The 25,681-nt window shown below is 41.6% G+C and overlaps 1 protein-coding gene across 1 annotated transcript in view; it reads right to left on the bottom strand.

Moving 5' to 3' along the window:
* LOC142151179 (complement C3-like) overlaps positions 1 to 25,681 on the bottom strand; it is a 141,174-nt gene that overhangs the window by 12,825 nt on the left and 102,668 nt on the right. Inside the window, exons 32-38 of the mRNA XM_075206545.1 lie at positions 25,480 to 25,570; positions 22,080 to 22,131; positions 17,090 to 17,177; positions 13,659 to 13,748; positions 5,574 to 5,679; positions 2,966 to 3,055; positions 886 to 969 (exon numbers count right to left, since the gene is read on the bottom strand). Of these exons, the coding sequence (XP_075062646.1) occupies positions 886 to 969; positions 2,966 to 3,055; positions 5,574 to 5,679; positions 13,659 to 13,748; positions 17,090 to 17,177; positions 22,080 to 22,131; positions 25,480 to 25,570 (601 nt within the window). The remainder of the gene's footprint in view (positions 1 to 885; positions 970 to 2,965; positions 3,056 to 5,573; positions 5,680 to 13,658; positions 13,749 to 17,089; positions 17,178 to 22,079; positions 22,132 to 25,479; positions 25,571 to 25,681) is intronic.

The following is a 25,681-nucleotide window of genomic DNA, read 5'->3' on the forward strand; positions in this document are numbered from 1 at the left end:
TGTTTCCCTAAGAATATCATCTTAAGGACTTTCTTTTTTGTATATGTAAAATGTTTCGTGCAATGTGGGGTATTTATTTTAGAGAGAATCTAGGAAGAGACAGGTTAATCTACTTGAGAGGTCATATACTAAATATATCCCATACTTGAACCTGGGTTTGATGTAGTTGGGGGAGGGGGTGTCTATGGTCAAGTCAGAATATCGACTGGGGGGGGAGGTTGTGAGTTTTTTGAGAATGGTAAGGCTAATTTTGAGTATTTCTTATTTCAAAATACATTTTTGGAAGTAATCCTGGCCTTTAAAGATTCTCTGAGGATAGGATCTTCCTTTAGAATTTTATTGAAAGGTGAGAGAAAGTGGATCAGAATGTTGGCACAGTGCCTGTAATAAGCATGGGGCTTGTCTGTCTTCTTGGCCTTCACAACCTGAGTAATGTCTCCTATTGTGATATATCTACTGAGATGTTTGTCCGCTTGACGGGATAACTTGGGTAGATTAGCTTCAGCTATGTTATATGAACAGAGTATATGTATCTGTATTTTGTTTCCCTGTTTTTTCCCATGATCATTACCCCCATCCTATTATATATAAAAACACATTATTACATATTTAACCTGCCCCAGACACCCTCATACATGGATATCAGTATCATATATAGTATCTCATGCACTTTCAACTATTTCTATTTTCTTATTATTAAACTACTATTTTGTAAGCAGCAGGGGCCACACCGAAGCAGTGGAGATTTATTCCACAGCTATGACAGACATATAAAGTATATACATAATATACTATATCGTCATAAAAAAAGAAATTACTGAGCAGTAGATTGGCTTGTCAGGTGTCATTAATTATAGTCATACATCTAATGGTGATACTACTCACCAAAGTCCACTCCTGCCTCACATGCTTTTGTCATTCGATCAAATGCACTATACTCTCCTTCCTGTTGTTTCATCAAGCAGTTTCCTGTAAGACAGCAATGTCAGGATTAGAGATGAATGAACACACCATGAATTACTAAATAATTCCATCCAATAGGTCAATCTTTCTATCAGCTGTAAACATCAGACCAATGAAATCCAAGCAGACTTTTGTAAACATGTTTACATAACTTCTTTTTACACAATAGTTCCATGTGTACCCAGAAGTATTTGTGGACTTAGGCTATGACAGGCAGGGTTTAGCAATTTTACTCTTGGTAGTAGATCACCTCAATGTATTGCAGTTGGTTATACTTTTAGTTTTGAGCCCAAACTGTGTCTCCTTCTAAACTCACTAAAGTTCTGTCTTTATTAGATGGAGAAGGACAAGTCAGCAAAGATAATATTGAGGTTTGTGCTCTTATACAGATTCATAACCCACTTGTGTGACTTGCAGGCATCAACAGCAGGTTATTCATCAACCGCCTCACCTGGGACCTAAGAACTTTAGTCAGAGGCTCATCACTGTTTTCATTTGCTAACCTTGCTTCTGTTTTCATAGATATTATATAAGAGGATTCACTTGCTGGAGATTCTTATTCGATTATTAAAAGTCCTGGACCGATTTAAAAAAGTAGATGCTGTTAAGTCACAGTCTGTATTTTGAAAAGGGTATAGTGTAATGGAGGACTTTTTTGTTACCTGGCAAGTATCCCCCTAGTACTCTACATATCACATGATCCCTCTAGGGCTATGTTATGTTCTTGGAATTTCTTAGAAGTCCCAAGCAAACATTCTAACCTACAGTGGGAGGTAGTGGTCATGACACTGAAGAGAAGTTTGGGATCTATCAGCTTATCACCAGTTTGCAGAACCACAGTGGCATGAGCTGGCAGATAAATAAGTGAGGATATATTTCTGAGTCGTATCTTTTGCAAGGCAGATTCTCTGCATAGTGAACACATTAGTTGAGGCAGTAAAGTCACCGACAAAGCTTTTAGGAACTGCTACACTTATTTAATATTTGCAGACCAGGGTGAATCTCTACCCCGGGGCAATCATCAAGATGTTGCTGCACATATTACCATCTCTGTCCTACTCAATGCACCCTGGACCTTTCTAGCAATTGTGTTGGCTGTTTGTTTTTTTCTCTTTTTTTTATTTTTGTATCTTCAATCTTCATCTCCTGCTTTTCTGGTATGTCTTCAGTTTTGAAGTGGATGATTAAAGAAAAGTTTGGAGGCAGCTGCTGCTGCCGAGCATGGGGAACATCTTATTGTCTCTCTCTCCAGCAGGTAACATGATACTAAAGAAAGAACACCAGGCACAAAGTACACCAAGCTGGTGGATGGCTCCAAGAGTGAAATTGCTCCACAAAGCAGAATGTCTTCTCTGTGACCAGATGTGGAAGGAGGTTTGGTTAGGAAAAATAGTGAACAACAGTTATGGTGGACAGCAGCTGATATTTTAAGATTACTACAGTGACTGTTTTTATCTCTCCACCTCCCACTGACTCTCCTTGCAACACCGGTAGGTGCACAGAAATGTCAGCCGCAAATTATTTGCTTTATTATTGGTGGCCGATAATTCAACAACCTTGCAATAGCCAAATGCACTTTTATCCACCACCAGCTACAATTGACATTCTTTATGTATCAAGTGTTCCCAATGCTTCTTAGGTTGTAAGCATATTTGTGCTGGGCCATCTTTACCTTCTGTTTTATGTTATTTTATGTAAGTTGTGTTATGATTCCCTCAATGTAGAGGGCTGTGTAAAATGTAAGTATGTATAAATAATAATTATAATAATAATATCCTCATCAGAATGTTCACAGCTGCATGGACTACAGAAGGAGATGATTTGCTGATTTCGTTAGAGACAATGCCGTGTCCCATCCCTCTGTTTCTAAATTTCAGGCCCTAATATTGTCAGTTCACCAGTACTTATTGGCTGGATATGTTAGATCCATGTTAGTAGATGAATTCAGCTAATAGATTGGGTACATCACCCTTAGCTGTAAATTGTTTTTACTGTGACTTACCCTCAGCGCAGCGACACAGCTCTCCCTGGCATAGCCGACCCAGCAATTTGTCACCTTCTTCTTTGTGGTAGAACTTAGTACAGCGACTTTCTGTGAGAAGTGAAACTCAAGTTATTTTAGAAGGGAAAGTAGTTAAAATTAAACTGCATAATAAACATACACATTGTTTCATTGCACTACTACTTAAAGTGGAGCCACAACTAATTTACACCTACTCTACACTCTCAGGATCCGCTTCCACACATTGTAAGAAGCTTCAATGCTTCAAGAGGTGGAAAAATTGTAAGAGGACAATGTGCAAAAATGTAACTGTCACATCAAAGTTCAACCTCCTACCACTTTACCACCAGCCTTTAGGTTCATCTTCATTTCCTGCGTGTCTGGGATGCCTTCAGATTTGAAATGGACACTTAAAGAAAAGCCTGGTGGCAGCAGCTGCCGCCCAACATGGGGAACAACTTCCTCCCTCTGTTTCCAGCAGGCTGCATGATACTAGAAAAGAGCAACATGCCAACATATAAACTTTTCATTATTCTCCTAAACTTTGCTTGATTTAGCTTTATATATGGCTGATATTAATCATGAGATTGTGGAAACATGGGGATTGTCTTTATTACAATTGCCAATTTTGTTTGTAATATTTTATTACAATGTTCATAGTGTGCCTGGGAAATGAGCAAATCAAAATCTTGTTTTGGCAACCACCGCAACAAGAAGCCTGAAAATATGGCAGACAGCAGGAAACGGGGATATAGTAACAGAAGGAAAGAAAAAAACCAATATCATATGTTTGCTTATACTTGCGCCAGGGGTTGTGCTCATCCTATCCAGTCGCCTGGAAACGACAACTGGCATCCAATTGATGATAGGACTCAGCACGTGCTGACTCTAGTATAGTTGTGCGCCATGTAACGACAACTAGTTTAATTTTCTTGTATTGCCCGTGTCTGGAATCTGCTGCACTAGTGCAGCTAATTAGGTTGGTCTATCCTCATTGGCCCCTCTGGAAATACAAAATGCTTCCTATTGTCACCTATTCTGGTAATGTCTCCTTAAGCTAGTATGCTGTTTGGAATTCTGACTTGATTTGACTTCTTGTTGTGAACGGGATGGTGTTCTGGGTTTATCTGTTTTCTCCTGCTCCTGACCATTGACTGTTTCTAGAATTGCTCTTAACATCTTAGCCCTATTCTGCATTGAACTCTACCAGCCCTGACCTCAGCCTGTCTTTTGATCATGTCTTTGTACTGAGCCTGCCCTGAGCTTTGGCTTGTGTTTGGACTTCTCCTGATCTTTGCAGTAGTCTGCTACCTCCTTCCATGTTCTGTCCACCATATGAGCAGTACTGAGTTTTATAAACTACTATTAATACAATGATTTAAGACCTGGAGGCAACTGAGTACTGTGGAACACATAATGTTCCATGGAAAAGGGGCTACTATAGTCAAAGAACTCGTGAAGCATTTGTAGTAGTTTATGATCCCTTCCAATATTGCCCATAGCAATGATTTCTGTTGAACTAGGCAATTAAAGCAAAGTATACATAAAATATTTAAAAACAGCGCTTACACAACACTGAACATTTATTAAACTAGCCTAATAGATAGATGACCGTAATAATAGGACTTGATAATGTATTAAGAAGTGCTTATCTGAAGATAAAACAGGAGATCCAAAATAATTTGAACTTGATGGACTGGTGTTTTTTTCAACCTCATCAACTATGTTGCTATGTTACTATGTATGTATTTAGTAATAACAATATATATTGATTTTAACGAGCTGCTATACCACACCAAGGGTCTTTTGAGGTTTGAGCGCAGCTCACATCAACAATTAATTAAAGCAAAGTACATTTTTGAGGTCACAGTAATGTTAAATTTGACCCATTACTACAGACAGTAGAGGCAGTCATTCTGTGGCATGAACCCAATATGCATGAGACTGTAGTCTATTTTACAAGTATATTGAAAGCAAATTTATAGGCAATGTTACTAAGAATATTGGTTTAGACCCCACAAAAAATGTTTGCCACCTTTTTGTGTTGGTGACGAGTCGACTTTAATACAAAACAGGTAAGTCCCAGACCCGTACTATGCCTGAGACACACCTCGAGCACCCCTCCCCAAACAATTATTGCTTTAAGGAGGAGGCACATAAATGTACATATCCTCCATCGCTGCTTCCTGCTGTCACTTTATGAGGAACATGGTGACTGACAGTGCTAACATAAAATGTGCAAGCTAAGGGAGTATCCACCCTACTCTACATCATATCGCCTTTACATCTGGGGGTAAATGTATCAAGCTGAGAGTTTTCCGGCGGGTTTGAAAAGTGGACATGTTGCCTATAGCAACCAATCAGATTCTAGCTATCATTTTTTAGAATGTACTAAATAAATGACAGCTAGTATCTGATTGATTTTTCAAACCCGCCCGGAAAACTCTCAGCTTGATACATTTACTCCCTGGTGTCAGTCACTACTCTCTACATTAAATTGTAAGGGGGTCAGACCTGACCATGTACTTATATCCACCATATTACCAGGTTATCCCCAGGCTGAAAACTGCCAGCCCATGCCTGGTAGCTGTCATTTTACAAAGTTTACCTGGTGCGTAATAGTCATAGACTGTGACTGATCCAGGCTGGATAAGCCCCACTTTAAAGAATTGGTGAACATTAAACTTCAGACATTCCTCTTCAGTATGAGAGATCTGAAAGGGAAAAAAAAGACATTTCATGTTAGACAGTATTGATCATATCCTGGTAAAAATAGAAACATTCCTTAATAGACATGACACTAAATCCACATTCGTTGAAGCAATGAGGAAATATATAGTACAACAATAGCAAAAATGTGAGTACTGTAGCTGGGTGGAGGCAATGTATGAATATACTGTATGACGGGAACTGCCTTTAGGGGTTGCTGGATGGTTATAGAATGCTAATATTTCATATTTCTATTTTCCTCTGGTGTCTAGAAGAGTTTGTCTATCATGTCTAAGCCTATTACGCATCTATTTAACTTGTCCTTTTTTCCAAAAGACTCTCCCCAAACTGTGGAATAAATACATGTTATTCCATTGTTTAAATCAGATCTAAACAATTACAGGCTCTAATGAGAGTTTAAATAGCACTGGGAGACACTTTTATTTTCCTTGGCTATGGACCCATATGGTTCTTATGAGTTGCTCCTTGCCTTGTGTTTAGGGGCTTAAAATTTAATGGGGTGAAGGAACGCATCTTATTATAGCTTTAAGGCAAAAGCAACTGCTATATGTGTAGAGCATGAGTGTCCTGGGATATTGGTGCTCTAGAATGGATTTGAGAGGCTAACACCAAGAGCTGAAAATTTAGAGAATAATAGTTGGTCGTAGATTTATGAATGACAAGCTCTGATTACTTAACCAGGTCAACCTACTGTAAGGGCAGGATGGGTGCAGGCAATTGCTTATTAGCAGAGGTCAAAAGAAACAAGAGTGATTCATCCTAATACACTTACAAGCCCAATAAATTACTGAAGCGATCCACGAGGGCCAGGACTGATTTAAGAGGGGCCCAGGTTATTAAATTGAATCAGACCATCATGCACATATAACAAGATGTTTTACTCAAACCCCACCAAATAATGAACAGAAGTTGAAGAACAAATCATAAGAGCCTGTAAAAATAATAAGGTAGAGCATATGGGTACCCCATTTTTCTCCCAATATGCAAGACTTCTGGAAAAAAAATGTGAATGCCCAAATATTTCATAGATGACAATAATCTGCTAAACCCAGTGCAATCTGGTTTGGTTTTTAAAGCACAGGTGACATATTACTTGCAGCATGAACTAGAGAATATAATATGTGTCTGCATCTTTTTTAGAGATCTAAGAAAGTCCTTCAATGTTGTTGACTACAGGCTTCCCTGACACTGAGACTTAAGTAGTCATAGTCATTTGGTCTAGGATTTGCTGTACATGTTGTAGCAAAGATTAAAAAGCATAGCCATTGTGTTTAATATATTTAAAAAATAGTTTTTTGTACATGTTCACAAGTTGGACAAAAGTGTCTAAAGGTTGTGTCTGTTGTCAACTGGATGCATCTGCTACTCATTCAGATTTGGATGCATCTTTAAATCTGAATACGCCGTACCTATGCATACACTTGTGTGCAACTTTTTCGATCGCAAATTACGCTTACACTTGTATTCAACTCTCATTCAGGCTCTATGTGTTAATTTGTTTGGCTTATGGCGACTCATCTTGCAAATGAGCTCGCTCATTTGCAAGATGAGCATTTCCATGCCCAAAAAAAAAAAAGTCACCAACACAAGTGTTTTGCATGGGCTGGTTACTGCTAACAAGTGTGGGGTCAACGAGTGTGGAGTCTCCCTGTCAATGCCATTACCGGTATATAGCCGATTACCCTGTAATATTCTGCAAAAACTCCATTTTGTTTTTGTCACACAGTTAAGAAGATGACAGTCTCTTTTAAGGTGCTGTCTGAGTTTTGTTGCTGGTGCAGGTGACATTCTCTAAATTTTGATATACAAATCCTACACAGGTGTTGGATATAAACCTGTTTCATGTACAATATTAGATTTGAAAAACAAGATGTATATAACATACAAGTTAACCCGTGCATGATACTCATGCATTCTAGTCAAATCAAGCTACTTAAGGTGTTAAAAAGGTTCTTGTCATGCATTTGGGCCTAGCCCAGGCCTCCTCAGGGGAAGAGCGTTACTTCCCGACGCAAGCGCCCTTTTTTAACGTGGTTTTGTCCACATGTCACCACCTCATCATTTTTCTCCATCACCTCATCCTTCATCTTCATCGCCACATCCTTCATCAAGCTACTTAAGGTGTTAAACACTCCCCACTGTCACCCCCGGCAACCACCAACCACTCCCAACTGTCGCTTCTCCTTCAAGAAATATATAGGTCAGTGTATAACTCTGCCCAGCAGGTGGCGCTGCAGCTTGGTTTTTTTTTTTTCCACACACGCCACTAGGCATTTATATAGTAGATAATTTGATAGTGAAGCTCATGGATTCTGTTTGCTGTGCTAGAAACTAAGAATGTAAGAATGTTAATTGTGTCTTCTAATGTTATACTTGTAATTAGTTTTAACTGGTGCCCCAGATGAAGCACTGAATTTTAAGATTTTGCTAGCTGTATGTTAGTAGTCGTGGGCACCGCTGCGACTCTCCTTACCTTCCTGCTGGCGTCCCGGCCGTCACTATGGCGACCGGGATGTCACTTCCGGTTTCGGCGTCCCGGCGTGAGATCTACAGTATGGAGAGTGCCTACGGATAAGCGAACTGGTTAACAGCCGGGCACGCACGCGCAAGTAGTAATGAAGTTTAGCCAATCATGGCTATTTAGCTGGAGGAAGCCACCTATGGCTGTTTAGGGCTTTAGGATATATTATGCAGTCATGTCCTGCATTCTTATTGGTCACCAGCACTGCTGCCATTAGGCAGAACCTGTGAATACTTTTAGACCTGGTCCTGATTGGTTCCTAGTACTAGTTAAGGCAGTGAGGTCTGAGTCTCACTGCCGGTTATAGCGTTCTGTCCCAGTACTGCTGCCTGCTCCTGTTCTTGTTTGGTGTTGAAACCTTGGAATGATTACCTGTGTATGACCTTTTTCCTGCACCCGGACTCTGAACCACTGCCTCTGACCATGACCTTTTGCTTGTACCCGGATTCTGAACCACTGCCTATGACCCCGATCTTTTGTCTGTACCAGAACTCTGAACCACTGTCTGTGACCCTGACCTTTTGCCTGTACCTGACATCTTCTTCGGTGCTCTGTCCAGTCTGAAGATCTCTGGCCTGCCACTACACCGGGTGCTACGTGACAGCATAAACTCATACTAAACTCATACTACTCTGAGCGTAAGACCTGGGGGCATCCAAGTACCTGTGAGCATAACCAGTCTCTACTGGAAAGTCGGCTGCTAAAGGTGAAGACCTCTTCTACCTGTTCTATGAGTTTATGCGGCACTGGTTGCCATAACATAATAACCGGCCAGTGAAGATTGGAGGTAATCTCCGCCATGGACAACAGCGATCCGAACCTCTCACCTGCCCAGGTCTTGGCTAATCAGATCCAGGCTATATCTCAAGTGGTACAGGCTTATCTCACCGCTTGCCAGCACAAGAAGAGGCCCCAGAAACCTGCAGCCTCAGCAAGCCTCCTCTGGCGTCTCTCCATAGCCAAAACTGAACTTGGCCTATCATTTTTCGGGAAGCAGGTCCGCTTTCCACAACTTTAAGGAGAGTTTCGCTTGAGAACACGCTCCTCTGGCTCTGAGCAGCAAAGAGTTGGGATTGTAATCTCCTTACTCCAGGATGATCCCCAGTCCTGGGCCTTCTCCCTTCCACCAACGAGTCCATCCTTACAAGCCGTGGATGTCTTCTTCCAGGCCTTGGGTCTGCTATACGACGACCCAGACAGAGTGGCCTCAGCTGAGTCCCATCTCCGGGCATTAAGGCAAGGACGTCGTTCTGCTGAAGAGTATTGTGCAGAATTCCGGTGATGGTCAACTGATAGTGCCTGGTGCTGCAGAGTCAGTTCCGCTTGGGCCTCACTGAGCAAATCAAGGACTCCATAGTTCAGTATCTTGTACCTTCCTCACTTGAAGATTTGATGCAGCTTGTCATCAAGATTGATGATCAAATCAGAGAGAGTAAAACTGAACGAGAATCATCTATACCTCCTTGCTCACCACCCAAGTCTGGTCCTACTCTTCTGGATTCCCCAGAACCTATGCAGTTGGGCGCCTACCGTCTGCCTCCAGTGGAACGTTCCAGACGACGCTCTCAAGGTCTCTGTATTGTGGCCAATCAGGCCACCTAGTTCGTTCCTGTCCTAGCAAGTCAGAAAACGCCTAGACCTAAGCGCTGGTGAACAGGTGCCCTTAGGTCACCAAGTAATCTCTTCTGAAAACTCTTTGTTAGTCCCTGCACGCCTAGCCTTCAGACATCAATCCACTGAGTTGTCGACCTTCCTCGATAGTGTGCAGAAGGTATGTTTCTGGACATCCTCTTGGCTCAAACACTTGGAATTCCTGAAATCAATCTGGATTTGAGCATTACTGCCTGCGGCTTGGATGGTAATCCCAGGGCCGGATTAAGGGAATGGAGGCCCCTGGGCTAAGGGGCCCTCCATTCCCCGCGAGGCCCCCATTGTGAGCCGCCCGCCGCCCCCCGCGAGGACCCCCCCAAGCACTTACCTGTCAGTGCAGTCCTCCGTCCCGGCGCGCTGTAAGCTCCTTACTGAGGAGATCTCGCGAGAGTTCATGAACTCTCGCGAGATATCCTCAGTAAGCAGACTACAGCGCGCCGGGACAGAGGACTGCCCTGACAGTACTCAGCAGCATTGATCGGGCTGGGGGCGCCCCCGCCCCCGACCGATCAATAATGCTGCTGAGGAGTTTGAAGGGCCCCTTGGATGCCCGAGGCCCCTGGGCTATAGCCCAGTTAGACCTCGGGTTAATCCGGCCCTGGGTAATTCCCTGGTTGGGGATACTCGCTAAGACTAAATTGCTTATCCGTAGGCACTCTCCATACTGTAAATCTCACATTCTTCCTGATCACCTGTCCCTCCGCTCTTTTGATTCTGGGGTATCCGTGGCTGCAAAGTCATAATCCCCTTATTGATTGTAAAAGGGGGGAGATCATCCGTTGGAGTCCAGAGTGCTCTTCTTCATGTTTGACCCTGCCACTCAGAACTCTGCAGTCTAATCCAGAATTGTTGCCTGCGCCTTACCAGGACTTCAGTGATGTGTTCTGTAAATAGAAGGCTGACTCTCTCCTGCCTCATCGGGACTATGACTATGTTATCGATCTTGTGCCGCATTCAAAATTGCCCAAAGGGCATCTGTATTCTTTGTCTGCCCCAGAGACTCAAGCTATGGAGCAGTACGTGGAGGAGAATCTGAAGAAAGGATTTATCCGTCCCTCCAAATCCCCAGTAGGTGCCGGATGTTTCTTCGTGGCCAAAAATGATGGCAGTCTGAGACCCTGCATCGACTGCCATGGCCTGAATAAAATCACAGTCAAAAACACTTACCCGCTGCCCTTGATTTCTGTTTTGTTCGACCAGCCACCATCTTCTCTAAGATTGACCTACAAGGTGCTTATAACCTCATCCTCATCAGACAGGGAGACGAGTGGAAGACAGCCTTTTATACCCTCTCTGGGCATTATGGATATTTGGTGATGCCATTCGGATTGTGTAATGCTCCGGCAGTCTTCCAAGATCTAATCAATGACGTCTTACATGTATTCCTGGGGAAGACCGTGGTGGTTTATTTGAATGGCATTTTAATTTACTCTCAGTCCCTGTCTCAGCACCGCCAACTACTATCGGAGGTTTATATGCTCGTTTTCTTCCCGGGTGGCTCCTATTACTGCTCTCACCAGGAAGGGCGCAGACACGACTAATTGGTCTTCGGAGGCGTTGGCGAGTTTTTCTGCCCTTAAAGCCGCCTTCACATCTGCACCCGTTCTCAGGCACCCAGACCCTGATCTTCCGTTCATTGTAGAAGCAGACGTCTCAGATGTAGGAGGAGGCGCCATTCTCTCTCAAAGAGATCCTCAAAGCAAGAAATTACATCCGTGTGCATATCTGTCCAGTTAATTCTCATCTGCCTAAACTAATTATGATGTTGGGAATCTAGAGTTATTGGCCATCAAGTGGGCCCTCGAAGAATGGCGGCATTGGTTAGAAGGAGCAGCTCACGTTATAACCATCTTCACTGATAACAAAAACCTTCGGTATATTCATATCGCCAAAACTCTAAATCTTCGACAGGCCCGCTGGGCTTTGTTTTTCACCTGGTTCAACTTCCTCATCACAACCACTGCCTGTGACCCTGTCTCTATGGGAAAGGCGGCTGCTAAAGATGAAGACCTCTTCTACCTGTTCTATGAGTTTATGCCGCACTGGTTGCCATAACACTGTAGCTCTACTGTCCTCTGCTGTGTCAGTCATAATTATTGGTCCTTTGTACATTTTTAGTGAATGTTATACTGATTAAGGGGGTATTGTGGGTATGAAAGATCACAAGAAATCAGAAGACACTTAGCAGAAAATATGTGAGGCATAACTTGTGTATAAATGAATACCTCACAACTGTCCAGATTTCAGTGGAACAGTCACGATTTTAGAGCACTGTCCCGCCTCTTTGTCTCACGGGCGGGAATGTCGGGGAAGGAAGTTATGTAATGGGCAGCCTAGCACTTTACCACACTAGGAAGACCTTTGGGGGTGTGACCACACCTCGGTCACACTGTCATTTTGCCGTGGTCACGCCTCCTTTCCCGCTGGTGGGGACAGACATGTTGGGAGGTATGTAACTTTCTTCTCTACTAACTGTCAGGTGCCATCCCCGCACTTGACCATCTGTCCTCTGTGCCTGTGTAAGCCAGTCTGTTTGGCATTGACCCTCTGCTTGCCCTTGATGCTTCCTCTGGTTCTCCCTGTGTACTGCGCTATTCTATGGTTTGACCTGGACCGGCCGACTATTCCTGTCTTCATCACTGCACTGGTAACTGACTTAGAGAACCGAGACCTGTGCATCCCATGCAGCCAAGACATTCCTCCTTGCGGGGGTCCTTAGTGAAAACCGGCGGTGCGTTAGACTCCGCGCCTCCCTGTTCAGTTGCATAAATACCAGCCGGTGCTGCCTCCTCAGTGTCTGCAACCGTGAGACTAACTTGGTATAATAAACTGATGTTAGATAGATCGTCAGTACCAACGCCTTTTTGTTGGCATGGTTATTCTGCCTCCTTAGTAGAATAGTCTTACACATGGACCAACAATGCTCAAGGAGACAAATTTGCTAAATTAGGAAGAATACGGTAATAGGCATATTTATGGCTTACTTTTGTCAATCGAGAAAATATAAAAAAAAATTTACCTCTGGAAAAAATAGTGAAAAACTTATACAGTGATAAAGCTGGCGTTTGGTGACTAACACCAATGGGCAGTGGTGAAGTAACTTTCCATTTGTATAAATACACTCTGACTATATGGTATTTGACTTATGCATTGTGTATCCTGCAGTGTGTTGTGTCTGTAGACATATGTGCAAAATAAAGTCCCATTAGAATACAGAAAAAAAAAATAATACTATAAACATTATTATTATTATTATTAAAATTATTATTATTATTATTATCTTAATTTTTTTTTCTTACATGAAATATATATAGCATGATACTACTGCCTACTGTACAGAAATGCATTTTTACAGTTGCTCTTAATTGCAAACACATGTTCTAGTCTGCGTACATGACTGTCAGCACTATCACACAGCATTTACCTGTGCTATAACTGGTGCAAGTGATATGGGTAAAAATCTGAACCTGAGAGACGCCCACACCATGATAGGACAAATGGGCATGCACTCAGCCTTGGCAAGCCCCTTACTGTACCTTATTGCCTATGTGTACACGCCCCTCCCCCCTTTACATCGTAGGATGTACAGATAAATTTCATGCACTTGCTTTACTGGCATAAGGTCAGTTTCTGAGCGTGTGAAGAGCAACATAGGACATATTTCGGGATTTACATTCCTTAATGAATCAGGCCCAGTCTATCTAAATAACATTGAACACAACAGATAAAGAAATCAAACATCTTGAGAGATAATGAAAGACACAAGAGCCACTGACAATGTTTGCTTCTCACCTTATTGAGGTAGATAATCAGGGTTCCTTTATCAAATGCCCCTTTGTTGATCTCAAACTCAGAGATGTATTTGTCTACTCCATTTCTAAGCTGTAGAAATAAGAATATTTAAGATCATTTCAGACATCACAACAATTCTAATATTTCTTCAAAACAGATATTCCTTATGACAAATATAGGTATTGTTGCAGTCCTGACAATTGATAATATAAATGTACCAAGTGACTGTGTTTATCAAACAAAGTCTTACAGTGTGATCTGTATAATTCTCTCACTTCCATTGTGATACAGTGGTGTCCCCTGGGCTCCTCCACTTGCCAAACAATAATAAGTGAGGAGCCTGAAATGTTTTGCACCACAATACCACCTGTCTCACAATAGACCAACTCTAATGAGCCATTTTAAATATATGTACAAACAAATTGTTCACAGAGCGCTTCAATACAATTTCTGCAGCCCTGCCTTTCCAATAGGATTGCCACAAAATCCAAAAATGTCAAATGGTCATAGAGAGAGGTTCAGCAGATGGCGCTAGATTGAGGCAAAACAGAATAATGCACCACAATATTATACAGGCTCCAGGGCGCAGTCCAAATCTATGGTGCAATCTTCTCTCTTCACCACTTCAAATATGGAAACAATAACTCCACATAGAATAAAAAAAAACATTGCACATAGTGAAGTATATCTACACAAAAGCGAAGTACCTTGTGAAAAATGACCCCTTTTTTATTCGGCCTCCTTCCACCAAATTGAATTCATTTAGAAGTACACAGAGATAAAAAACCAAAGATACCGAGCCACATCTAGGTGGGTCATCCTTTTAATATGTTGTACAAGTTATTAAAATACAGATTACTTAAAAAAATAATACATCCCCTCAAGGAAGCATTCAGTACGGGTTATATTCCTACCAGTTAAATCCATCAATAGGCGCGTAACAGTCATTGGGATTAAAGTTGTATAAACCTATTAACAATTGGGGAAATGGGGGAAAAAGGAGAGATGATCGTATTACTAGTAATGGTTGGAAAAGACAATACCCGTATAGGAATTTTGGAAGTGATAGGTTTAGGAAGAAGGTGGATCATACATTTGATAGGGTTGCCTATATTCCTTTGATATTGCATAGATATGACTGTCTTGGAGAGGGAGGGAACCCGCTGCCTTTTGTAGGGCAGACAGGTCAGAGGAAGTACAAAGATTAGAGGTTAGATCTAAGAACTATAAAAAGGGAAGAATAAGAGAAAAAAGAGGAGGGTCTCAAAAGAAGATTCTCCCCTTCATACGAAAGGGTGAAATGTGTACTGTGAAATCATCTTTCTGTAAAAAGGGATATAGAAGGCACAAAGATATTGAATTAGAGCAAATAGACCCCAACCAAAGATGAAGAATCACTTCTTAGTAGGGTTTTGAAGTTTTCCCAACCCAGTCAATTGAATTTGTTTGACGATTTTGCTGATCAACAGAAGTTTTTGAGGAAACTGTCTCTGAAGAAATTCTTTTCATCAAACTATCAGGAGCAGGGTGAATCTAGTACTGGTTTTAGGAAGAAATCAACATTCAATCCTACTAATGCTAGGGTTAACTTTGTTGAGACATTTGGGAAGCTGGTTATGGAGGAGAATATTAATCTTAACCCATGTAGGAATTAGAAGTTAACAAGAAAGGAGAGAGTTTCATTAAGATCCCTACGGGGAAATAAAAAGATAGTTATCGAGCCTGGGGCTATAGTGATCCTGGATAAGCATGACCACATTGGAGAGATACAGAAGCAACTTAATTATTGTAGGACGTATAGAAAATTAAAAAGTGATCCAACCGAGAGAGTAAAGAGGGATTTTGAAACATTAACAACGGAGTACTATGAGAGAGGTAAGATAACTAGAGAAGAGATGGAATTTTTGGTAATAGCAAAACCCACAATGCCTGTTTTATTTTTATGTGATGCTGAGTGAATTCTATTTGGAGGAAGGAGGAGGATTAAGAAAAACCATTTACTTGAGCTGACTACCATCTTACTTGATGTAAGCACATTACCATTGGGAACTGAGGAGATTCGTTATTATTTCTTCACAGATATTGGGTGCTTATATTGTGATGGGGTCACTTTTCACAAAATACTTAGCTTTTGTGTAGATGTACTTCACTATGTGCAATGTTTTCTTCTTTTTCTATGTGGAGTTATTGTTTACATCTTTGAAGTGGTGAAGAGAGAAGATTGCACCATAAATTTGGACTGCACCATGGAGACTGTATATATATTGTGGTGCATTATTCTGTTTTGACTCAATCTAGCGCTGTCGTGAACATCGAGAACTTACAGTTATTTATAAGGGTTAACCCATCACATAATTGTGGGGAATAAGGCCTAATCATAGCTGCAGTGTAAATATGTTATCTCAAATGAATCCATTGATACATTGAGCTACTAAAGTGTAAAATGTGAAGTCAGAAAGTCTGTTGTATGTGTATTCAGTGACTCTGCACATCCCCATGTTAGAAGATAGCAGTGTCACCTGGGGCAGCTTCAAAAACCCTCTGCTGTGAGCTATAAAAACCTGTGTTGGGAAGGGGCAAACTGTCAGTCTTTTGGGAAAATCAATCCACATTGATAAGCTATCCATCTTCCTAGCCAATTTCCCATGGCACAGAATATACAACTCATGTAAGTGATACTCTGAATGTTCCCCTTTTTATTTTAAACCGCTTTGCTTGTGTATGTTATGTCAATTGTTATTAATTGTTTTTTATATCTGAATGTCCTGTACCTTTCTATATTAAATCTATAAATTTGGTAAGTTGCGTCCTTGATACTCTAATGAATCCATTAGCCTGTTTTGAAGAACATAGCTCGACCAAGTTAACCCTTTGAATGTCGGTGTGTGATTTGTTGATACATTTGACTAACAAGCTTAGTGTGTGTTTGGATGTACATTTGTGTAACAGTCTGGAGGTGTGAATAGTTAACCCTATGTGTGCTGGTGTGGGCCTTGCTAGCCTGTGGGTAGCCAGAATCCTTGTGTGCCAGTGTGGGACAGTATGTTGGGGTCCTATTGCCCGTATTCAATAGATGGTGGAAAAACCTGATGTGTGTGGGGGTGTGAGAGAGCTGTTATTGGGCGATTCAGCAGGTCTATAACCTGTGTTATAGGAAGAGACAGACTTGAGTGCTGGAATCGTGTGCAACCTCATACAGCAAACTCCCAAAGTCACGGCAGCTGGGGCGCGTGTTCGTGACAAGCGCCATCTGATGAACCTCTTTTTATGACCATTTGAAATATTTGCCACAATTGAGGTGTATAGTCTGAAAAGCTATCATTTGTATTATGCTATCATTGATAACAAACTACAGTACATTTACTTGTGAACAGTCTGAAAGGCATGTTTGAGATAATGTGCTAGGTTCTCCACCCTACATAACCACTCACCTTCTCGAGATCTTTAACATCTGGAGAGAATCCAGTCATCATGGAAACATCCAGGATAGACATGGTGGTATCTACAGATTTACGGTGCCTGAGAAAATGGTAAACATCTATTAAATACTAGGATTGGTTTGGCTTGGCAGTTTAAATAGCCTCACATGTATCATTCACTTTACACCCCTTTCCCCTTGTCAGTTGTATTCTCCAACAAATCTATATTGTGTCTGGTTCTGGTTCCCTGCTAACACCTTCCTGTCTGCACTCATAGTGCAGTAATCTTGGTAACAGAAGTGTCAGTGTTATGTCTTACACAACCCAGAAATGCAAGAATGATACCACTACAGATGAGTGGATAGAAGTTTACATACATTTAAGCGTTTCATGAATAGTGAATCTGTTTGTGAATATTTAGCTCCAAAAATTTAGAATCTAGATCCAAATTTTCTTTTAAAATAGTTGTTTACTACCAAAGTATTTAAAAGACTTTACTATATATGCTAGAATGGATAATTAAACATATTACCATTATCATTGTTGTGACAGGGCTATCAAAAAGGCCACTGAGCTCCATTTTGTTGTTTTTATACTTTTCTGTGTGTATTGTAAAATGCTTATCTGATCAAAGGCTGGGCCAAGATGTCTCCACATATTTTGCTAGGGAGGTGTCTCAGATGCTTTCTGCACATGTGTAAAGAATGTATCTTTCTTATCAGTAGTGTACCATTAGAGAGTCTGAAATTATGTCCATACCCTTAAATGTAAGTTGATTCCAGGACCCTTTGTTCTCTGAGTATAAAAGCTGGAATGCAGCCAGAGAGACCCTTGCCTCATGACTGGTCCTTGATGCAGAAAGCTGCCTGTGTTTTTCCAGCTTTCGTGTGAAAGGAGGGGTCCTGGAAACTGAATGTTACTTGAACATATAACATTTATTATTGGAAGCTAGGTATTAACTTACTTTCACTTTTATATTATGTTCATTGTAAAAATAAAGATAAACTTTTCAATAACTCTTGCAGTCATGAGTCATTAACTCTTTGAAACCATAAAAAACTTCAGTCAACCTATTTTTTTTTCTTTGAACCTGTAACCATTACTGGGTCAAGATCTTAAATTGTTCTGTGAACAGAACAACTTGAGATTCACTTATGTCTGAGTAGCACATTCATGTCCATTCTTGAACACCCAAAAGCACCATCAGTATTTGGAGAATCAAAGATGGCTTATTCTGGGGCATTTCAATTCATTGGGTTGATGATAATCTCTCACATAGTGGGCAAAACCTCCTCTTCACAATGAATGCTCTGAACCTCACACAAGTTATTCCCTTTGCTGCAATGCATAAAAGTGGTCACACATTTGACCTTGTTGTCCAGACTGGATTACAAGTCTTGGCTGAACAATAAACTAAAGTTACTTGATCAGATCTCCTCTTTGGTTATCAGTTGTAACCCCTGAAAATAGAACTTCACCCATGGAGATGACAAGGTATTGTCCAATGAGGAGTGTTAATCCCCATTCCCATTGACAGAAAATCTGGATCTCTCTGGTGTAATGTGTGCTTGTGAGGATCCTTTTTCTCTTGTCCATTATTACAATAGGCATGTGACGGACGTATTGGATTGAAAGACAATGACAGAAAATATGCATTGTAAAGGATAAGTTAAAACTTATCAAGCATACTGAAAATACCACTTCACAATCACCAGTGAGAAGTCCGAGTTACAGTCTAGTGAGATTATTGCAGCAAACAACAGACAAACTCAGCTTTGAGGCTTTGCAGGCCAGCATGACCAAACTTCTTGGACTAGCTTTGCGCCTCTTAATGTAGAAAAATTAAATTTGTGAAATTACCCTGAGGTTGTGCCCAACTACTTGTGATCAGGACCCGGCCCAAACAAGCCTTTCAATAAGGTGTATTTATGTAACTGGCGCAGTATTTGCCAAAATAGAACAACACTCTTTGCAGACAGGCAATTGTCATAAGCAACTAAAGGAAACACTTGTCAAACCTCTACTAAAAAAAAACAACCTTATTTAGATCCAAACTGTACGAATAAGTGCAACTTCTATTTCTAGAGAAGGTTACTGAGAGTGTGATAGCAGGAAACCTGTCTGTAAACCGACAATATGTATGATCCATTCCAGTCTGGAAACTGAAACAGCCCTGGTATGTGTGCTTAATGAACTTCTGATGCCAATAGATAGAGGCGATTGTTCGATATTAATCCTCCTTAACCTCTCTGCACCATTTGATACCATGGGATTCTGATAGAGCGCCTGAAGAATTTCTGTGGACTGAATAGCACAGGCCTTAGCTGGTTCAAATAGATTTTCACTGGCAGGTCACAGAGAATGTAATCATGACTGTCATGTGCTGTTCCACATGGCTTTATCCTTTTTCCTTTTTGCTGTATGCAGTATAAATTACATGCTATCACTAGGTGAAAATCATGCGTCATGGCTTTGACTACAATTGTAATGTGAATGATGGTCAATTGTACTTGTCCTTTGCTTGGGATACTAAGAGTCCAATGACAATACTAAATGGCTGTTTAGTTGAGCTCCAGGAGTGTATGATTGGCAGTTGGCTGAGATTGAATCCTGATAAAACAAAGGTTCTTATGATAAGGGCTGAACAGCAAATAACAAGATTGCAGCTTGATCAACCATTGGGTTTTAGCTTGGGGGTTTGAAAACCTGCAAAAGCTTGTAAAACTCATGTGCAGATTTGTAGTAATGTATTTGATTGTGGCTTAACATTTAAACATCAAGTTTCAGCCATGATTAAATGCCAGGAACAAGCATTTGATTCCCACAAAAGTGTTTTCAACAACCGTACATATATTTGTGCCCTCATGCTTAGATTACTGCAATGCACTCTACTTGGGCCTTTCAGAAAAAAGAACTGCAACTCTTGAAACTCTAGAACTTTCTCATTCCCTTATTTCATTTTTCTCTCTTGCAGTTGGTACAAAATGCAGTAGAAAGTCTGTTAAATAACCAGCCCTGTTCCTCCCACATAACAACTGTTTTGCATTCCATTCCCTTCACTGACTGACTGTAAGATGGGGAATCATTTTTTTTTTTTTTGTTTATCTGTAGATTTTGTCACACAGTAGACAGGTTAACAACTGTAGCCCAAGAGGGCAACACAAAGTGGGAATCAGTTGATTGGCTTATTGACATTCAAGACTCTACACAACCAGGCTCCTGGTTATTTGAAACAGTTCTGATTCTGTATACTACCTGTCACGGTTGGCGTATAGGAAATTGGTCCCTAGGTTCTGCTGGACATTGCTTAGCCTACACACAGGCGCGGAGTCTAACAGGCCGGTGGTTTACGCCAGGAATCCCCGCAAGGAGGTATGGAGTTTGCGGCACCAAACCTGAAGGTCGATGTCCTGTGAGTGGGTGTACAGCAGAACGGTATGGAGGAGCCAGGTGACATGAGCAGCTATAGATGAGGCACAAGGAGAGTAGATGTCCTGTGGTGCAACCAGGAGAAACAGAGGCTGTCTCGAGGGTGATAGGTAGAGGTACTGGAACAGCTGGAGCACAGCACTGGAATTGTGCAGACCACACGAGGAAGTGGAGATAACTGGGGATCAGGCGATGAGTCACCGGGGCAGTTGCGGTCCACAGTGGTAGCAAACAGAGAACCGGGGCTGCCACGATGAAGTACACTGGAGATGATAATAGTAGTACTAGAGCAGCGATGGTTCAACTCAGCCAGAAACTGAAAGCAGGCTGGAGTAGCAGAGATCCACATGGAGGACAGGAACCAGAACCACAGGCTACAGGAAGTGAGCTTGAAGAACAGGCATCAGACAGGTTAATCCAGGAGGTTTAAATAGTGCTCCAGAAATGCTCAGTCAATGACAAGAGGAGGGAGGTCCAGAAGTGCAATAGACTTGCACCTGTGCCGAACTGAGTATAGCTGAATGAATGAAGTTAGTCTAATGCTGGAACATGGCAGTTTCCAGATAAATGAAATGCGGGTAACGGGACAGGTACTACTTGCAGGCCCGAAGCGATACATCACTTGGAACTCAAGCTTTTAGCCTTGCTGTTCCTACTCTTTGGAACTCACTGCCTTGTACAGTCAGTGAGGTCCCGACTCTAAAACTATTTAAAAACAGACTTTATGTTTACTTAAGCATTTAATGTCCCTCTTCAGCTTTTTCCACCTCCCTATACAGCTAGGTGCACTTCTAGTTTTTAGAGGTGACTTTCAAAAGTGGACAGTTAGTGTGTACCTTGATGTGCTCAGGTAAGACCTCACTAGGTGTAATAGTGCAAAACCAAATAATTTTGCACTGAGCATCCATTATGCGACTAGCTGTAGGTCAAAGTAAAACCTATTACATGATACTCTTAACTTCCTATCTGTGAAACCAAGGACTCTTGTCAAGGCATTTGCAACAGGCATCTAAATGTCCATACCAAATTTACGTAGGAAATTCACATCCTAGTGACATTTGTAATTTAAACCTTTTTCTTTCTGAGACTCCACTATTATCAAGTTACAGCCTAGCAACTGTTGATCTTGTCAGACATCAGTCACATCAGTGTCTGGAGAGACAAGATTGGGTCATTAGGATGGTGGTATTGGACTGCAAGATCATGATAATGTTCCAATCATTTGAAGCAGACACTCATGGAGTACATCCTTTTACATAAGCTGTATCTCAGCAATTGTTTTGTTAACAAATAGTAAAGGTCATACTGTTTCTAATGCTGTTTATTAGATAATTTATTTCCTTTCAGGGTGTGTTTTAGGTTAATTTAACCAATGATGAAGGTATAATTTGAAAATACATATTTAAAATACTCACTTAAGCTCCTCACTAGCTTTTTCCTGTCCATCAGTGCTAGGGCACAGTTAATTTCTCCTCCCCCCACCTCCGACCAAAAGCTTCATGTTGCCTCTTTACCAATTCCCACTGACTAAGAGTTTGACTCAAGAATTCGATAGAGAATGTTGATGACAAACCTGAAGCAGATGGTCATAGATATGGTATTCAAGGCTCCCTCTGGTCTTCTAACTGTATGGAAACAAATGTACATATAAACATTTTTATATAATATACTACAAACATATACAACATATACTCAAGGGGTTAAATGTATCCAGCTGGAATTTTTCCCTGTCAACAATTTTCTCAGGCGAGATTAAAGTTGCTGATTTATTAACTGGCGATTTAATGTAAAACCGACGGAGATGTGTTTTTTTCAAAACCGCCAATTTCAAAATTGCTGCAAATTGCAGTCCCAACGTTTTGCCACTCCAGAGATACAAATCCTCAAATAAAGCTGCAAACTCGGCCAAGTTTGAATTCAAAATCGCCAGATACAACACGCTGCTTTCTTTAGATGAGATTGACAAACACATCACTGTTCTACTGCAGGGCAATGTTAATATAACAGGAGGCATAATGGGAGTTTAAATTATACATCTTTTTTGTTGTAAAGTGTCAAAAATGATTATGAATTTTCTTATGGGGTCAATTTATTTTAATAATAAATTAGTGGACCAAATGTAATTATAGAATAAATGTAAGTGTTTTTTTTGTTTTGTAACAGTGACTTACATTTTCATCAGCAGTGATGAAATAATAAGGCACTTATTGGGACACCATTAAAAGTACAGACTTGTGCACTCCTCCAGCTTGCAATACAAGTGATTCTCTCATAGACTGGATAAGACTTCTTTAACATGTATGGAATGAGATGAGAGGTCTTGAACGAAGACCAAAATATCATCTAGAGAGACGACCACAGACAAATATAGGCGGCAGAGGAAGATTTCATTAGCAAATTCTTAGAAGACCGCAGGGGCATTGCAAAGCCCAGAGGGCATCACGAGGTACTCGTAGTGGCCATCTCTGGTAAAAAAACGCGGTGTTTCATTTGTTCCCTTGCCAGATTCTAATTAGGTTATAGGCACTTCTGAGGTCCAATTTTGTGAAGATGTGTGCCCCACGGATTTGATCATATAACTCCGGAAAACGGGGGAGCAGGTAGTGTTTCATTACCGTGATTGCATTGAGTTTATGGTAGCCTAAGGGTGTCGTCCTTTTTTTACAAAGAAAAACCTGCACAGACAGGGAGTATGATTTCCGAATGAATCCTTGTTTGAGCTTCTCTGAGATGTACTGTGACAATTGATCTGAGAGGGACAGCTAGTACACCCTGAGTCTGGGAATACTTTTGCCTGGCACCAGATCAATGGGGCAGTCCCAGGGTCAATGAGGATGCAGCAGTTTTGAGGCTGTTTTGCTGAATATATCGTGAAAGTCGGAGTAAATTTTGGGAAGAAGTGCATGGGAAGAGACAACTAGACAGGAAATCATCAGTTTGGAAGGTTGGAAAGACCTTAGACAGTGCATCTTGCATAGCGGGACCCAAGAAATAACTTGCGCACGTAGCCAGTCGAATTGTGAAGAGTGCGTTCTCAGCCAGGGTAAAACCAAAATTAATGGATTTGCGGATTGCATGAGAGCCTGATAGCTTATCCATTCGGATTGGAAATGTCCTACCAGCAGATGGATGGGATTGGTCACACAGACGATAGAGCCATTGGAGACTCGGTTACCGTCCACCGAGTGCAGTGTTGGAGGCTGCGGCAAGGAAGTGGCATTGGAGATGGATCTCTGAGACCAAACTTGAGGATACGCAGTTCCCCACAAATCCTAATCTACAAAGGCTAACAAAGGTTGACGACCTTGAGGAGAGAGGAGGGTCCCCAGCATAAGGAATTCAGACTCCTTCTGGGAATAGGGAGTAGTGGACTGGGATCCTAGGTCGACCTCCCTGCTATCACCTAGAAGGAGGTGTTTTATGGTTTCTTGGGACAGAAGAAGAGGCGATGACCCGATACACAGTAGAAACATAGCAGATTCTTCATGCTCTTGTGCCGTTCCTCTGGAGGAAGGCATGAGTGGCTGATCAGCATGGGCTCTTCGGTGGTGGATATCGGAGCCAGGAAGTAGTGTGCAAGATGAGGAAAGGAGTGACATGAGCGATCATGTTCTTGGGTGCGCTCTAGGTGAAGTATGTCCACTTTCATACAAAGGGAGATTAGATCCTCAAGCCTAGAGGAAAGATCACGCAAAACCAGATCATCCTTTATGCATTCATTCAACCCTAGCCAGAAGGTGGTGGTCAGTGCCTCATCATTCCAATAAAGTTTGGAAGCTAGAGTCTGTAATTGTAGCTTGTACTTGCTTGCAGATAGTGGTCCCTGACATAGACCAAGAAGGCCAGAAACAACAAAGGTCATGCGACCAGGCTTGTCAAAGACTTTGCCAAAGGTTTCAATTAAAATCATAGAATTCTGAAGAATGAAGTCATCACGTTCCCACATGCCCAGGTTAGTGCTTGAATGGAAAGAGAAATTATATGTCACTTTGGTTCTTGTAGAAATAAAATTTACTGGTGCCAATTCGAATCGAATGGCCCACTGGTTGAGAAACTCACGGCACTTCTTAGAATCCCTATCATAGTTTTCTGGAGAAGGGATGCGCATCTCTCTGGCACTGGTAGTACTGGTGGTGGCAGAGGTGGTTACCGTCAGAGTTGGTGCAGCTGGGCGAGCTGATACCGAGCCTTGAAGGAAGTCTATGCAGGATACCACTCCCTAGATACATTACAAGAGTTGGGCTTGATTAGCCTCCTGCTGTTCCACTCTTTGTGCATTCTGTCATGTTAAAAGTTGCTGGAATCACCACTGACTGGTATTAATGCAAACAGGCAGGTGTTCACCATGGACCCTTGCCAAGGAGCGCATAAGGTGCGCAGGTCACTGTTCTCCGAGTTAGTCATCAGTGCAGTGGTGTGGTGAACAGGAATGGTTGAACAATATGGGTCAAAACCAAATGATCCAGGAGATGAGTCAGAGGCAGGTCGAGGTCATAACCAGAGCGAGAAGCAAGGTACCAGGCGATAAAAAGGGGGAGTCCAAGAAACGAGCCAGAAGCCAACATGCAACAGGAACACTAAAGCTGGTGAACCAATACTCTGACAACACATTGGTGTCAGTGGGATTCTATTATAGGAGAAAGTTGGCCCCATTTGGAGGAGAGCTGATTTGGCAGTTAGAACACAGCTGACCACCGACAGAGCCTGAGAACTGCTAGACAACAGGACGTGGATGCTATAGCGCATGCGTGCGGCGCGATGTAGTCCTCAGGCCGGAAGACCGTCCCATTGCTAGGCAACAGGACGCAAGCAGGAAGAGAGGCAGATTTCCTTTCCCTGGCACCTAAGAGAAGTGCGGGGATGGCGCCTGACTCTGAGCTGTTTTCAATATCCTTATAATCTCAGTACACTATACATTATTACCTATATAATATTTACTGTCCAATAAAAAATACAATGACGTTCATACTCACCATAAGGCTCGTCCTTCACAGTGATAGAAAGATCAAAAGTATTGCACTGTTTTTCCTTCTCCGTCTTTATCTCATAGTACACCGCCATCACCTGCACAGAGAGTGATGTCATCAGCAACAACATGTTATTTGACTGTATTCTCATGTACTACATATGGGTTAAGCTTACAATATGAATGCATCTAGTGTATATCCGGTATAG

This window comes from Mixophyes fleayi, chromosome 4 (assembly GCF_038048845.1).
Source record: "Mixophyes fleayi isolate aMixFle1 chromosome 4, aMixFle1.hap1, whole genome shotgun sequence".
NCBI classification, from domain to species: Eukaryota; Metazoa; Chordata; class Amphibia; order Anura; family Limnodynastidae; genus Mixophyes; species Mixophyes fleayi.